Source organism: Ipomoea triloba, chromosome 10 (genome assembly GCF_003576645.1).
Source record: "Ipomoea triloba cultivar NCNSP0323 chromosome 10, ASM357664v1".
Taxonomy (NCBI): domain Eukaryota; kingdom Viridiplantae; phylum Streptophyta; class Magnoliopsida; order Solanales; family Convolvulaceae; genus Ipomoea; species Ipomoea triloba.
In genome coordinates, this window is record NC_044925.1 from 7,366,856 (window position 1) to 7,384,349 (window position 17,494).

Consider the following 17,494-nt stretch of genomic DNA (forward strand, 5'->3'; position numbering starts at 1 on the left):
TATTGTTTTTAATATTATTATAAAGGATCACACTTGTGTGAGATTGTCTCACGGATCCTTATTCGTGAGACAGGTCGGGGTCGGGTCGAACCATTATACAAATGTCATACTTATATGTGCAAATGTCATACTTATATGCTCAAATATAATACTAATCAGGAATACAATTTTTGTTACTTATTTTCATAATAAGTAATGTTAACAAGTGTCCCTTACTTATATGGGAAAATATAATATTTTTGAATAAAAATGTAATACTTTTTAACCAAAATGTAAAAGTATTGTATTTTCCCTTAAAAGTATTATATTTATCCTTATATGTAACAAAATTTTTTATTATTGATTAGTATTACATTTGAGCATATAAGTATAAGTATTACATTTTCATCTTGATCCGACTCGTCTCACGGTGAGACGGTCTCACACAAGTTTTTGCCTATTATAAATATTTTTATATTCTAAATAAAATATTTAAAATGTTATAATTATACAATTCTTTTTATTTTCTAGAAAATGAACCAAATATACTAAGACAATTTTCCATAATGCAATCGAATACGGGAAAGAAAAATATTTTCTAGAAAATGATTCATTTTCCAAAAATCATTTTCATAACTCATTTTCTCCTTTCCAAACGGACACTTAGGATGATGTAAATTATAGTAACTCAATAACTCAGTGGATATGGCTAAATGACGGTGTGTATAAGAGATTTCTTCACTTTGGACATAATCCTTACATTGTCATTGTTGAGTTTCGAATATTGAATTTGTTTTTTTGAAGGATCGAATATTGACTTTTTCTCTCAAATATTGCATACTGAAAAGCTAAGTTTGTGCTGGCCAAAAGAGGCAAATTTTACTGTGGACCATGACCCGTGTAGCAGCGTGGACCATGAAGTATGTATTATTTTAATTACACTTCAGTTTCATTTGATAATATTACTTTGTTTTTCAATTTTATTTTTCACATATACTAGTTTCATTATAACAATACCAAAGTATCATTTTAATACTATTACATTTTCATTTGACAATATACATTATTACATGAGTCCTATTTTTTAGTTTCATTTTTCATACACACTAGTTTAATTATAGTACGTAATGCTGAAATATTAGTTTAATTACATTTTTTAAATTACTGAATGAGCTCTATTTTTAATTTCATTTTCTACACAGTAATTTCATTATAGTAATAATAAAATATTATTTTAATTTTACTACAATTTTATTTGACAATTATAGTCTACACAATATTGTATGGGCCATGGTCCACTAACCGCTGTATAACAACTGGCCAGAGGGCAAATTATGCTATGGACCTGGGTCCACCTTGCAAGGTAGACTTGGGTCTATGTTAACAAATTTAAAACTCAATGTTCACAAATTTAGAACTCTATGCTCACAATTTTAGAATTTTATATTCACAATTTTAGATTTCAATGTACAAAATTACATTACTCAATATTAACAATTTTTGAACTATATATTCACAATTTTGTTATATAGATTCAAAAATTGTGTTATACTGTTGAACATAAAATTATGAAATTGTGAACATAGAGTTATATATAAAATTGTGAACATAGAGTTATGAAATTATAAACATGAAATAATGAAATTGTGAACATGAAGATATATATGAAACTGTATAGAATTATGAAATTATGAACATGGAGTTGTGAAATTGTGAACATAGATCGGAGTTCACGTTGTAAGGTGGAGCCGGGTCCATGGCATAATAACTCTGGCGAGAGTGCGAGACGGCGCAACTATTCTTCTCCCAAACGGTGCAACTATGGTTTGAGGTGAAGTGGGTAAGTGTATAATTACGATGTGAGGGACCAACCTGTCTTATATTGGGACAAAAGGCACATGTTAGAATACAAAATTATATTTACGATGCCGTGTGTAATGATATTGTATTATATTCAATGCAATTGTACTTCTTATATAAATGCATAACAACGGAAGCTAAGGCCTAAGGGATCAATATAACTTCATGAATAACGAAGTATCGATTTATTTTTGAGATTGTTATGTGCCATATCGTAAAATCTTTGTATTGCCCATATGTTGGATGTCGAGTAATTGAAACATGTGGTCCATCTCAACTAAAAAGTTAAACTGGTAATTTTTTGAGTATTACTGACTCAGTTACAATGTAGTATCTGTCTATAATCTTTGACATGATTCTGATACCAAATTGAAGCATGTGTTCTATCTTAACTAAAAGTCTAAGCTAGTAATTGGATCACACATATATGTTTATATATTATTTATGCTCAACAAAAGTAACCTTCTAACTAAAATAATTGATGAGACCTATTTATAACAAGAATAATGTTTAATTGGCCAAAATTTTTATTAAATTGATGGGATGTGTCATCATTAATTAAACATTTCTTTTTAAGAGAATCATGATGTTTGAGCGATCGATTTTACTAATCCAAAAGTACCTCTAACTTGACATTTATTCGCTCAGTTAAAATTGTATTATTGGAATGGTTAATGGTAAACCATTCCAATTTATACTGCTCCAACTCATTTATTCAAATTACTACAAAAACCATTAGGCCATCTACACCAATACATAATGAAGGAGATATTGTCAGTAAAGTGACCATGCTGGAAGAGAGAGGAGAGGAGAGAAAGAAAGTGGGTGCCTCCTGCAAATGAATGAGATAATGTCAGTATAAGGCATCCATTTTTTTTTAAAACATTGTTGCTGTGGCCGCCCAGTGCACGCGCCCGCTGGGCGTGTCAGTCGCGCCTGCGTCGCGCTTGACACCTCAGTTTTTTATTTTTTTTTAAAATTTTTTAATTTAATTTGTTTTATTTTTTTTTCTCCACCTATTTTCTCTTTCCTAATCACACTTACAAAAACTCCTAAAATACCGCGAAAAAACTCCATTGATAAGGATGCTCTTAGAGCAATGAACTTTTTCAGCTGCACTTTCAAGTGTACTCTAATTTCCGATCCCTTTTAATTGACCATAATAACATATTATAATAGGTAAAAACTAGTGTACGACTATCTCACAAGTCTCATTGTCTCAATATGTGAGACGAGTTGGATCTTTGATTATGAGGTCAAATTGGTCCGTCTCACGGATTAAGACCCGTGAAAGGATCACACAAGCGTTATCCATTATAATAGTATTTAATTACTAAAACATTTTATTCAATATTGGTGGGAGCTAAAATTTCACTATTATTTAATATTTAGTTGGCCATATTCATGTGTATACATATACTAGTTTTTCACGCGTATTACGCGAATGAGATAATGCCCAAGGTTTATTATTAAATCCTCCTTAAATATTTAATATGATTGGATATGATTGGATTCAAACTATTTTTTTTAAAATTTTTTTCATGTTATTAACATAATACTTGGTAAATAAATATGTAGCATTATTTTTTAGTATAACTTTGATATTTAATTACAAGATAATGTAAAAAGAAAACAATGAACAATGTAGTGAATATAATTAATTAATAAAGTTGAAGGTAAAGAATCTTTGCATTGTAGAATCTTATTTTTTGTTGAAATTTTGTGATAATGATTGTTAATTTACTTATTGATAATTAATTAATAATCTTATTTTTTTGTTGAAATTTTTGATGGTGTAAAAAGAAAACAATGAATAATGTAGTGGATTTTTTGTTGAATAAAGGCATTGTAGACATCGAATTATAAATTAAAGATATGCATATGTATTATTTTTTTGTTGTAACTACTAATTTATTTAATTTAATAAAATTAATAGAGTGGTACTTACTTTTGAATAATATACTCTAACATATTCGCAGTATATGTTCAATAATTATGCCAACTTTGATTGGGATGAGGTTCGAACCTAAGACCTTACTTATAGAAATTAATGGGTAAGTTAAAAATTAACGGAATATTAATGGAAAAGAGAATATTTAACGGATAATCATAGAATTATGGATAAATTAGGAAATCTCAAGGAAAAATATAAATCTAAACAATCTGAACCATCCATTTGATTTAATAATTTGACCGTCATTTTTTCTACCCATTATAGGTCTAACTTTCTTTGGCTCTTATTAATATAGTAGATGTAGATATATTATTATAGTTTGGGAAATTGTATTTTTTTTTTTTGGAAATTGTACTTCTATTTATAATTGGAAATCTTATCAACTAAGTTATTCTATTAACCGCATTTGTTTTCTTTTTTTTTTTTGGACAAAAAAAATTGTTTATTTGGTGATTACAAAGAGAAATGTTTGTTGGAAGCAAAGCATGTTAGGAGTATTCCCCAAAAAAAAAAAAAAGGAGAGATCAGAATTGAAACAATTCAGAAATCTTTTACTATCACAGTTTACTTCAATTAGAGCCTCCATATCAATGGGAGTTTTTTCTCTATTTTTTGTGGGTCCTATCATCCACCTCATCATCCATTATCTCACTCAATCACAAAATATTCTTTCTCACATTAGTTTGAAAGTTTTTTTATCAATTTTTTATGGACCCACAATTTTACTCCACTATATTTTAATTAATTATTTATTTAATATCATTATAAAAATTATAATTACAATTAATATTTTTTTTATTATAATTAGATTAAGCATGTCAAAATTAAAATAAATTTATAATTATAAATTTTCAAATTCTAATAATATGGAATCAAAATTATATACTACATTTATTATATAGCATAAATTGTTGTTCAAAAAAATTTAACAAGAAAAATTAAAAAATTAAAAATTATATAAACTAAAAAAAGTAAAAATAAAAAAATTAATTTTACAAAAATAAATAAATAAATAAAATTGTAGCAACGACCAAACAATTTAAAAAAAATAAAACAAAAAGAATCAGAGTGGCCGCCAGCGCCCCAACGGGTGCGTGGGAAACACGTGCCCATTGGGGCGGGCAGTGCGCAACAAGCATGCCTGCCAACCATTTTTTTTAATTAAGTCTGACAAAATCCATTTCTTTGTAAGAGTAAGTTTTGCCAACAAATTTTCTCCCACGTCAATTTATTTTTACAACATCAGTTTTTTATCAGTTAAAAACCAAATAAAATTTGCTACTATGGATGCTCTTGTATATTTTGATTGATGGAGGTTGCTATTGGATGGAAATAAACGTGGAAAGAAATTTAAGAATTCGTATTTTGTGGACAAGACTCAAGAGTGCTTTCAATGTGATGTCTTCATTCCAAATTACAACAAAGGTAGGTGGAACATGTTTTTTGAATTTCGTTTTTGTTTGTTTGTTTTGTTTTGTTTTTTTTTTCTATCGAATTAAACTACTTTAAAATCACATTTACCAAAATGAGATAATACCTTTTGCTATGTTATTGTCTTGTGATGTGCATTTTCTAATTGTGATCACTACATCACGTACTTTACAATGTCATACAATTGCCATGTCAACATTGTTGTGCCAACTACACCTGCCACATCATCATTGACATGTTATAATCCTTAACGCCATCCTTATCAATGAATATTGGGAGGATCATAGTACAATTCATGCTTACATGGAAGAGAGATAAATAAAGAAAGAGAAAATAAGTTTACTTTGCAAATATGGGGTGATTGGAACAGTAAATGATGAACAGTTGACTCTTCAAAGCCAAATGCTGCAGCCTCGCGTGGCTGCAACTACCGCGCCTAACATTGCATTTTTTTTTATTTTGTTAAATCAAATTTGTTTTTTATTTTTTTTTCTTCCACATTATTTTCTTTTTCCTAATCACACTTACAAAAACTCATAAAAAACCACAAAAAAACCCATTGATATGGATGCTCGGCCCTCCCCACTAGTCATTTTTTGCACAAGTTTTAAAGAAAAAAAACTGACACATGAATTTTTAAAACAAGTAGGGGTTGTGTAATTTGGAGAAATTGTTCTCCTGCAAGAAACCTGCGTGTGTCAGGATTTTGTTTAAAAAACAATAAAATAAAATAAAAGTTTCGCTTCTCACAATGACTCAATCCTTGTTATTTTCTTTTCTTTTCGTTAGCTGTGTTAGTTCTCCACCTTTCCTTATTATTATTTTTTAATTATTTGTTTGTTTTTATTATTTTATTATTTTTGTTTTAAATTTTTAACAAACTTTAAATATGTAATATAGTTTTAGAATTAAATTTTGAATGATTTAATTATAATTAAAATAAATAGAGAAACAACAAAAATGAATTTAAATATTTGTAGTTATCATTTTAATTAAATGTAATTATGTTTATTTAAATTAATTTTCATTACAATTAAAATTTATAATTCAAATAAACAAAGAAATAATTAAAATATAAGATAGTTAATGGTGGATCCATAAAAAATTGAGAAAAAACTTAAAATTAATGGGAAGATGAGTTTTTGAAATTGAGTGAGATAGTGGATGATGTGGTGGATATTTTGACCCACAAAAAATCTTGAGAAAAACTTTAAACTATTGGAGGAGGGCTTAGAGCATCCATATCAATGGAGTTATTTTGCGGTATTATTTGAGGAGTTTTTGTAAGTGTGATTAGGAAAGAGAAAATATGGGGAAAAGAAAAAAAAATAAAAAATATAAGTTTAAAAAAAAATAATTAAAGATAGTGTCAGACGCGCCTGGCACGCCCATGCGGGCGCGTTCAATGCACGCGCCCGCATGGGCTGCTGTTGTGTGCATAACGCGCACAGTAGCAATATTAAAGGAAAAGTAATGTCAGGCATTTACTGTTCCATGAACCAAAGCTTGCAGATGATACAAAAGCATTCTCTCTCCTATTCTCTCACCTGCTTTGTTGGCAAAATTCTGACATGATTTCATGAAAAAACCACAGATAAGGATGCTTTTATAAAATAAGAATTATTAAAAAATATAGCATGAGATAATATAACTCATGTAATAATGTATATTGTCAAATGAAACTGTAGTAGAATTAAAATGATACTTTGATATTACTATAATGAAATTAGTGTGTGTGAAAAAAATGAAATTAAAAAACAAAATAATATTGTCAAATGAAACTGAAGTTTAATTAGAATGATATTTACTCGTATTAAAAAAAATGATATTTACTCATAAAGTAAACTGCTACATACACCATCATCCACAATAAACTTGCCACTACATAGTAGTTGGCCCGTATAAGCAATTCAATCTCACTATTCTAAGAAAGGGCACTAATAAAATACATACTGTTTGGTACGCGTTTTGAATCCAACAAGAATCACAAACAAATTTGGACGTTTCTTCTACAATGGGGGGCATTGGACAATTGGACTATGAATTTATTGACTATAATATCTTTTTGAATCAATTATTGTACTTTCTGAACCAAGTCGTTGCAGGATGCCTCACTTTATTTTATAAGCCATGGGAGAGACAACGAGTAATCATTAGTTGTATTTTACCCAGAAAAAAAGTTAAGAAGAGTAATCATTAGTTGCATTTTATATTAAAAGATAAAAACATATACTACATGCACTCATTATATTATATATTATTGCACGATGGTTTATCACTGAACTAATTCCTACTAACTATTCATTTTTCTTTATATATATATATATATATATATATATATATATTTGAACTTTTATTGTTTATTTTTTATTATATAAAAAAGTTCACAGTTGCTATCCAAAAGTACATACCACAAAGAGGTAAAACTCGAATCAATTGTCCATATATATTACTCTGACCGAATAGGTAGACTAGTAATCTTAAATTGAATGTCCATGTAAAAGATTACTGTCTTACCCTATGAGGTATACCAGAGAGTATGAGCTTTCTTTTAAAATGACCTCAAGTGTAGTAACTGCTCTACTCAATCATCCAGGATACTCAATCATCCAAGATAAGTCGTGAAGTCTAATAGATAGTTTCTAAACGTTTTGGCGTAGTGTCTGCTTGAACATGTCTTCACTTTAAACTCTGACAGATACAAAACTAAAACCTATCTAATTTTTCCATAATAATACATCCAATTGCAAGTTGGGGTTAGACTTAAAACACTAACAACGTATGTGCCTGGTTCTTAATTTCTTTAATGAAATATATGTGTTTATGTTATATATCTTGTGTTGCAATTGTGTTTATGTTATTGATGCTTGTAATTAAGGACCTAAATTACATGTTTCATTGAAATATTTATGTCTTGATGAGAGTTAGGGCATAAATTAGAGCATTCACAATTGCAGTTGACTATTGCACATTGGGAAATGACATTTTAATTAGTTAATAAATTTTATCTTGATTGCTTGTTCTTGAATTGTTTGAGTGTTTATCTCATTGAAATGTATATTCACTCACAATATTTTGGGTTGGAATTATGGGAGTAATTCATTTCCTCTGTATGCAATCCTTCACACTTGTTTAAGACCAAATTAATGATTTCACTTTAGATTGACACTATATGTGATTAAACACTTGACCCCCAAAAGTCTCACTCTTCATTCTATTGTATTCCCAAGTTTTCTTGCCTTGTTTTTATTTTACAATTATTTGATTATATTGAAGCATCTCTCGTGACGTTAGGAATAGCTTCTCGTGAATAAATTAGTAGCAAGTGCTTAATACTCCACTTACCTATGGATTGATAACCCCGGAGTACTCCGACCAAGTGTTTGTTTGTTGTTTTGTACTGCAACCAAGGTACTTTTATTTCAATTTAAATCACCTAATATTGTTTATAAATGCGTCCATCATCGATTATCTATATCTCCACAATACTTAGATTAGCATTTTATCAATTGACATATATGAATTGAAGTTGGGTGTATGAGAAACGCACTATATTCAAATATATGTAAGGTGCTATAGTGTAGTGGTGATAGTGATCTGAAAATCGGTATGAATTGTCGTTCCACTAAGGATTGGGGTTTATGACGCGTAAAGAGCGGTTACCTAAACTCTAGGCACCAAGGTATTGGAATTCATAAGGATCCAAGTAAATCATATTTGGTTTGAGATTGAAACTAGAATATTTTTGGTATTTTGGATTAAAGGGAAAGCAAGATTAACGCTAGGATAAAATTCAATTCGGAAAGATGGATTAAATTAGGTGTATTACTCTATTGATGCATTTGACACTTACATTGGGGGAAGAACAATAACCCTAGCTAGGTTCTTGAGGCAAGCACAAAAGAATCCAAGTTTTCACAAGGATTAGAACAAGGGTTGCCCCATTTTCTTGGTGTATCAACCCAAATTCTCTAAGAACAAAAGCTTTGTAAGCCCCAATCTACCCCTATTTCCATAGAAAGGGAAATTGGGTTTGAGATTGGGAAGGTTCAAGTCTTCCATCCAATTCCTATTGTGATGAAAGACTTTCCAAACACAAACAACAATCACTGCGCAATAATTATTGAAAGATAGAATTCAAACCCAGTTCAAACTCAAGAACCCTAAATGGGTGTTCATCCCTTTTATGAAATAATTACATAGCTAGCACCAATAGAAGCAATAAACACCTAATCTAACCCAAATAAAGGACTACTCACTCATTTGTAAGGTAAACCTAGCAATATCAAGCAAAGAAATCATAAATGCACAATAAATGTAAATAAAAGATGAAGAAAAGGAAATGAGAGCTTTATAATTAAATGTTGAAGAGAGTTGGTGGAATCCACTCCAAATCCACAAAATAAAGCTTGCAATGTGTTCTCTAGTGTAGATTTATGCTATTCAAGGCTATTTTGCTCTAAGGAGATGAAAGAGAACTAGTCTAAGCTATCTAGGGTTCTAGCAAAGAGATTTTAGTGAAATATCTCCTAAATTTAAAAGTTTGTTTGTCGATGCTAAAAAACCTTTGAACTCTGGATGTACTAAATTTACTAAGTTATCTATTGTGCTTAAATTATATAATTTAAAATGAAAGAATGGATAGAGCAATAAGAGTTTCACAAGATTATTAGAACTACTAAAAACATGTTTCCTTTTGATAATGAACTTCCTTTTGGACCAACACGTCCATGATAAGACAACAATTTTTTTTCAAAGAGTGAAAGATAGGTGGTCAATGAACACAATCACACTTTCATCAGTTGGTTCAAAGATATTGTGATGCAAGACCTAACTCATCAAGTGCCGAATAATATCAGTGAAATGATCAAGACCTAACTCATATGTGTCCGCTATGCTTGTGAATTGTTATGAAGGTTATGACACTAATGCGCATACATTTTACACAAAATGGCAAGATGAAAAGGGTGTGGTGCAAAATAGTATAGTTACATTAATAGAACTATCAAAAGATTATTCAAGTACTAAAGGTACTAAACTGATTGATGCAACTATGTCTTACTATGGTGTGATTGATGAAATTTGGGAACTTGATTATAAAGTTTTTAAAATTCCTTTATTCCGATATACTTGGGTTTATAATAGAAGAGGCGTTCGGATAGATGAATTAGATTTTACTTTAGTTTATTTTGGTTGGTTGGGTTATCATGATGAACCATTCATATTTTCATCTCAGGCAAAGCAAGTGTTTTATGTTTCTAATCTTGTTGATAATAAGCGACCAACTGTCTTACAAGGCAAAAGAAGTATTATTGGTGTTGGTGATGTTGTGGATAAAGAATAGTATGACCATTATGGAAAACTGGAGAATAGAAAATAGAAAACATGTTTACTAGCACAATTTTTCATTTTGAAAACTGGAGAACTTTTAAAAAACTGTTTAATTTTCTAAATTGAAAAAAAAAATCTATCATATATTTGGCTATAAATCACTATAATTAGATTCTCACCATTATCTACTTACATATTTATTCATAACTATGATTACATTCGTTATTATCTTCTTTTACTTATCACTATGTTTTACTCGCATTTACCTATATAAACATAACTTATTTGCTTACGCTTAAAATTATCCATTATTCACATTATCACAATTAAAACATGAACTCTGCACCGAGTTTTAGATTTTGATTGATCGAACTCATTAAATAGATAATTGGTTCATATATTTTTAGTTATGTTATATTGTAAAATAAGTTTGATCCAGTTAGACTTTAAAGTAAAAATTATTTATATACATTTCATTCAAATGAATATATCCAACAATATTTTAAATATTAGCTCAAAAAATATTAATATTATGTAAACTAAATGTTAGGTGAACCTAATAGGCTATTAGTTCAGATATATTTTTAATTATGTTATATACAAATTAAATATAAATTTGATTCTAATATCAAATGTAAAAATCTGATCTTACATATATTAGACTAAAAAAATAAATTTGAAAAATGAATGCCAGTAAAAAAGATTTCGAAATAGAAAATAGAGAATGAAAATTAAAAAATTAGAAAACAGCAAACACTGAACATTTTTTATTGAAATAAAATGGCTCTTATATTTCAAAACAATATTTATGAAGGTTAGGTTGAAATCTTAACTAAATAGTTAAGAAAACTTTGAAAGAGATTTGTGTAGTGAAAAATTAGATTTAACACGTACATACAAACATATTATTATAAACTAAGTATGAAAACATTGTTAAGCAATACTTAGCGGCCGAGGTGCACAGAATGAACATTCCTGGCTCCAAGGGTGGTAGTACATAGAATAACAATGCCACTTTTTGTACAATAATATTTTAATCTGAATTTTTTTATCAAATAATTCACCTTTATAAACAAATTCGTTCAAAGCGGATTGAAATTCCTTTGGTGAATCCTATTGAGTAATTAAAATCAAATTGAAATGGGAAATAGATTTTTTGAAATGGTTTCCCTCTAACGAATTCTTTTAAAAAATACCTATAAATACTCTCTTTCAAGACTAAAGAAAGGGTTGATCCATTAAGAGAAAATTCATCAAAGTGTTGCACGTATTCTAGCTCCATATTTTCGTGACAAGTGAGAGAGATCAAGAGCTAAAAGTCATATCTAGATTTTAGAAGCTTGGGATGCTCATATATGAAGAACACGATTATCTTACAACGCCAAGACTTCTAGTTGGAGATTGAAGAACTTTATCTTCAACCAATTTGTAACTCTACTAGGTAGAAGTAGAAAGAGGCGGAGTAAACTCAGTGTTGAGTTGAAAAACCTAGATACTCAAGGTAGGTTTGGTGTATAATGCTTGAGTGATTTTTTGTACGAATTAGTGCAAACATGCATAGGAAATTTAAGAAGAAGAGTGGAGTATATTTGATTTAATTTAGCCGAATCACTATAAAAACTTTCTCTCTATATATATATATATATCCTTACTACATATTTTTTTTCATACTGATCTATGACGTCGTCCAAACCTTAATCATTATTTAAAAGAACAAACTCACGTGCAAATCACTAAAAGGTTAAAAATAATTTCTGTTGTACATTCTCTATGAATCATTTAAGTAACTACTTTTTGAATTACTTGAACGAATCGTTAAAATTTTTTAAAATCCAGCAAGTCTATTCACATCCTTCTAAACTTATTTCCCAACCCTTCTGAACCAACAAGAGAGGTGCAAGAATGAACACTCCTAGCTCCAACGGTGGTAGTACATAGAATAATAATGTCACTTTTTGTACAACAATATTTTAATCTGAATTTTTTTTTTGATCAATAAGAAACAAATTTGTTCAAAGCGGATTTGCAGAAATTCCTTTGGTAAATATATCCTATTGAGTAATATAATTAAAATCAAATTGAAAGTGAGCTGACATTTATTATCATATCATTGGGTTGTATGGCGTTGCCACCAAGTAAAGGTCATCCTTCTTTCCAGCAGTGATTCCTGAGGATTCAGTTAAGTCCAAACCTTTAGAATACTGAGGTTCTTGAGGGAGTTCCCAATCAAAATGGAATAGCAATTTGGCTAACGGAAGAATAACGTTTGCCAAACCAAACGACATCCCGGGACATATCCTCCTCCCGCCCCCAAACGGGAGGAACTCGAAGTTATTCCCCGAGAAATCGATGGAACTATTCTCAAATCTCTCAGGTAAAAAGCTCTCAGCATGGTCCCAGTAGGCAGGATCCCTACTTATGGACCACACGTTGACCAAAACCCAGGTTTTGGGTGGGATTTTGTAGCCGTTGATCTCGGTTTCCTCCCGGCATTCTCGAGGGATTAAGAGTGGCGAAGGGGGATGGAGACGGAGAGTTTCTTTGATCACAAGTTTCAGGTATTTAAGATCCTCCACGTCTTCTTCGTTGAAATCGCCTTTAAAAGCCTGTCTAACTTCAGCTTGAGCCTTGGCTAGTATGCTAGGATTTCTCAACATTTCTACCATTGCCCACACCACTGTAGTGGATGAAGTCTCTGTTCCAGCAGTAAATAAATCCTGCATGATATGGGCGTCCAAACATTATTAGCTTTAGAGTTATTAATACCCGATTTAGTCATCAGCTGTAGTAGTTTTACTCGATTTAGTCTTAATCGATTTTTTGTGGTCGATCAATTAAATGATCTATTAATATAGCTTGGTAATATCATTGACTATAGTAATTTTAGTCTTGGACTATGATAATTTTATCCAATTTAATTTTTGACTATAGTGGTTTTATCCAATTTAATCATTAACTATAGTGATTTTTATGATTTAGTCCGTGATTCTAACAATTGATGACTCAATTGGGTAAAATAGTCAAAATTGTGTACCTAATTAAGCACAAAAAGTAGTTTAGAACTAAATCTAAAAAACCACTATAGTGGACTAAATTGGATATTAATTCTGCATGTAATAATGTAATATAATATAATGCACTTACAAACACAATAGCCTTAACGTTTTGGATGGTGATGGGGAACTGAAAGCCGTCATGGGTATCCATCATCCTGAGCAGAACGTCGATCAAATCCTCGCTACCACCGGTGTCCACCTTCTTTCCGGCCGTCAAAGTCTTCTTCTGCCGCCTATGATCGCCGATGACGTTTTCCACGATAGCGTCAATCCTGTTGTGCACTCTCAAGATTTTGCGCTTCATTCCGCTGAGGCCGTGGAGGAATTTGAGAGAGGGAAAAATGTCGGCCACGTCGAACCCTCCCAACAAGATCAACACCTCCTTTATGAGGGCGATGAACTCGTCCTGCTCCTTGAACACACACCCGAACGCCGACCGGCACGTCATCGAGCTCGTGAACTGGAACACCTTTTCCGTGAGATTCACCGGCCGCCCGCCGGACAACCGAATAAAGTCTAAGAGCCGGGATACCTGCACAAATATATTAAAGAAGCTAAGATCGATATTATTATTATCATTATTATTATTATTATTAGAAAAAATATCAAATAAGCTCCTAAACTGTACCTACAAAGTCAATTAAGTCTCTAAATTTTTAACATTATAAATTGGGCCAATGAAGCCTAAGAAAAGGTAATTAACCTGCTATTATAAGTCATTTTAGTTCAGACATGAAAATCTAGCGATCGGCGATGGTGTGGCCATTCCTGGTGAAAAGCGACCGGTCACATTTCCTAACTGATCGCCTTCCGTTGGGGAAGGTGACCAATCGCCTTCTCCATGGAATGGAGACAAGTGACAGTTCGATTGTTGCCGGTAGCCGTATTTTTACGCCAAAACTGAAATGACTTGCAATGACGAGTCATTTACTGGTTTTTGAATTTCATAATTATCCCAATTTAACATATTAAATGGTGTAGTTGCATTTTTTAAAAGTTTAAGTGCCTAATTGACTTTTTAGGTAAAGTTTAGGATTTTATTTGAACTTTTTTCCATATATATATATATACACGGTATACCTACCTCCTGGCGCCTAATGGTGCTGAAACCCTGAACATTTCTAGTGCTAAGAACTTCAACCACACATATTTTGCGCATTTGTCTCCAATAATCTCCGTAAGGACAGAAGACGATGTCAGAGCTGTTATAGGACACAATGTCGGCGAGCAACATTTTGGGGCGGGAAGCAAACGCGAGGTCGTGGGTCTTTAGCACAGATTTGGCCATGTCCGGAGACGACACCACCACCGCACAAACTTGGCCTAATTGGACGTGCATGAGGGGACCATATTTCTGGGCTAAGTCCCTTAATCGACGGAGCGGAGACGATGCTGCACCACCGTATAGGTGGTGCATGCTTCCCAGGAAAGGCAACCTCCACGGTCCGGGCGGCAATTTTTTACCTCTCCACTTGTTCTGCTCTCTAGCTACCAACGCAAGGAAGAGTAGTAGTAAGAAACAGAACAAGTTGATGAGGAGCTCCATTAATAATAATAATATTGCTTACTTGTTATGGTATGTATTGTAGATAGATGATGGTATGGTATTTATAGCAGCAGCTAGCCATCAAATTTGACCTGAATCCAGAGAATTGAAAAACGTGCAAGCTAATAGCTAGAAGAACGTACGTAGACCAAAACCCAGCTGCAAATGTAATGAAGTTAAAACAAGAGTGGTCTGTGCGTGGTTGGCAATGCATGAACGGTGGTGAAGATATGTTTTCAAAAAAAAAAAAAGGGTGGCGAAGATATGATACAAGTAGCTTTCGTCTTTTGAATAATCATATCGTATGTTTAATTTTGCGGCGGTAGCTATAATGACTAATGAGCTTTTGAAAAAATATAACAAAAAATAACAAAAAACTTTTGGCCTGTCTTAATTAAATAGAAAATGACAATAAATAAATAAATAAATAAATAAATAAATAAATATATATATATATATATATATATATATATAATACTTTTACATTTTGAATTAAAAGTATTGCATTTTTATTTTTCTTTATAAGTAGCAAACATGGGCCAACATTACTAAAATGTAATACTTTTGATGAAAGTTTAATACTTTTCACTTATTTTATAAGTAACAAATACTTATTTTATTTCTAATTGGTATAACAATTTTTTGTGTAAGTACGTATTACAATTTACAATCTCTTATTATTGACTTGACTCGATTCGACTTGTCTCACAGATAAGGATCCGTGAGATGGTCTCCGTACACAAATGTGACACTATTTTTTAGTCTAAGTATTACAGTTTCATATTAACTTCTCACACAAATGTGATCCTATATATATAGGAGACAGATCAATTGAGAACTACATGCCCAGAATAAAAATGAGAACCCATTGTAGTCATCCATCTGTCTAGATCTAGCACTTGCACCAATTATTTACACTTATAACACATATTACTTGTACTAAAGTTTGAATTATTTATAAAAATGTCACCGCATTTTTTTAAAAAAAGTTACATATAATTTGTTAGATCTAGACAGATGAATGACTGCAATCAATTTTCATTCCTCTCTTAGGCATTTGTTCTATCCTGACTGCGTAAGCACACACACATACGTACGTACGTACATACATACATACGTACATACATATATATATATATATATATAGGAATCTATTCAAATGTGGTCGCGCCTTCCCGTGGGATCGGTGCTGTTCGCATGAGTCAATGTTAGAAAATGCACCACTCAATGTTAGAAAACGCACCACAATGAAAATACACAAAAACACCAAAACACACACCACACGCCTAAAATAATGCACCATAACTCTCCTGCCCCTAATGGTGCATTTGCTAACACTGTGTGGTGTATATTTTCATACCTAGTGTTGTGTTTTTTGGTGATGCATACCTAATGATGCATATTTGTATGGTGCATTTTTTAACATTGAGTGGTGTATATTTGTATACATAGTAGTGCGGTCGCACTGATCACACGTTAAGGAGCTACAACACATGATTATGACTCTCTCCCTATATATATATATATATATATATATATATATATATATATATATATATATATATAAACTGGTTAACTGTTTGTATTTGTCAAGTCCTTAATATAAGAAGTTTAGTTGAAGTGTATTTTAAAATACAGACGACATATATTTATGTTTAAGGATAAGGAATGAAATAAAGTCCAAATTAAATTCTTCAGTCAGCTGCTGCTCGTGGGAACATAGATTTTTCTTCATCCGTCAGATAGTTGAGATTACTTACGTACAAGGTATAGCTAGTAGAACGTGGACCAAAACCCAGCTATATTCTACGTACTACAAATGTAGTGATGTTAAAACAAGAGTCGTCTATGGTTGGCACTTGGCAATGCATGAACGGCGAAGATATATATGAAACAGTGGGAACTTTCCTCTTTTAAATAATCATATGGTATACCATACATTTTAATAATTATCAATTTTTCTATGCAAACTTAAACATTAATTCTTGTTAGTTAGACGGATCCGAGTCAAGATTAAATATAATACATACAGTAAAAAATGCATGTAATACTAATATGAATAACATGTTTATTACTACTTATATTAAAAAATTAATACTTTTGAATATATATATAGATTTAAAAGTATTACATTTTTCTTTAAAAATATTACATTTTCGCTTACAAGTAATAAACACGGACTAACATTACTTATAAGCGTGGTTGAAAAAACCACTAGGCGTTCGGGACGCCTAGGTGGATCGGAGATTAATATAGGCACCCGTGCATTTTTTATTTTATTTTTATTTTTATATATATTTTAAAAATTTTAAGACTTGATAATTATAACCTATTTAA

At 31.1% G+C, this 17,494-nt stretch overlaps 1 protein-coding gene across 1 annotated transcript; it reads right to left on the minus strand.

The window, feature by feature from the left end:
* Positions 1–12,326: 12,326 nt before the first annotated feature.
* Positions 12,327–15,171, minus strand: LOC116032610 (premnaspirodiene oxygenase-like). Its single transcript, XM_031275264.1, has 3 exons — positions 14,696–15,171; positions 13,700–14,143; positions 12,327–13,272 (listed from the first exon to the last, which is right to left on the minus strand). The coding sequence occupies exons 1-3, from the start codon at positions 15,155–15,157 to the stop codon at positions 12,658–12,660; spliced, it is 1,521 nt and encodes a 506-aa protein (XP_031131124.1). The 5' UTR covers positions 15,158–15,171; the 3' UTR covers positions 12,327–12,657.
* Positions 15,172–17,494: the final 2,323 nt, after the last annotated feature.

Bases quoted from the DNA above. Each gene is read 5' to 3' on its own strand.
- LOC116032610 (XM_031275264.1), bottom strand. From the start codon at position 15,157: ATGGAGCTCCTCATCAACTTGTTCTGTTTCTTACTACTACTCTTCCTT. The intron at 14,144-14,695 runs GTAGGTATACCG...ATATTTGTGCAG, and splicing joins GCACCATTAGGCGCCAGGAG to GTATCCCGGCTCTTAGACTT. The intron at 13,273-13,699 runs GTAAGTGCATTA...CATATCATGCAG, and splicing joins ACGTTAAGGCTATTGTGTTT to GATTTATTTACTGCTGGAAC.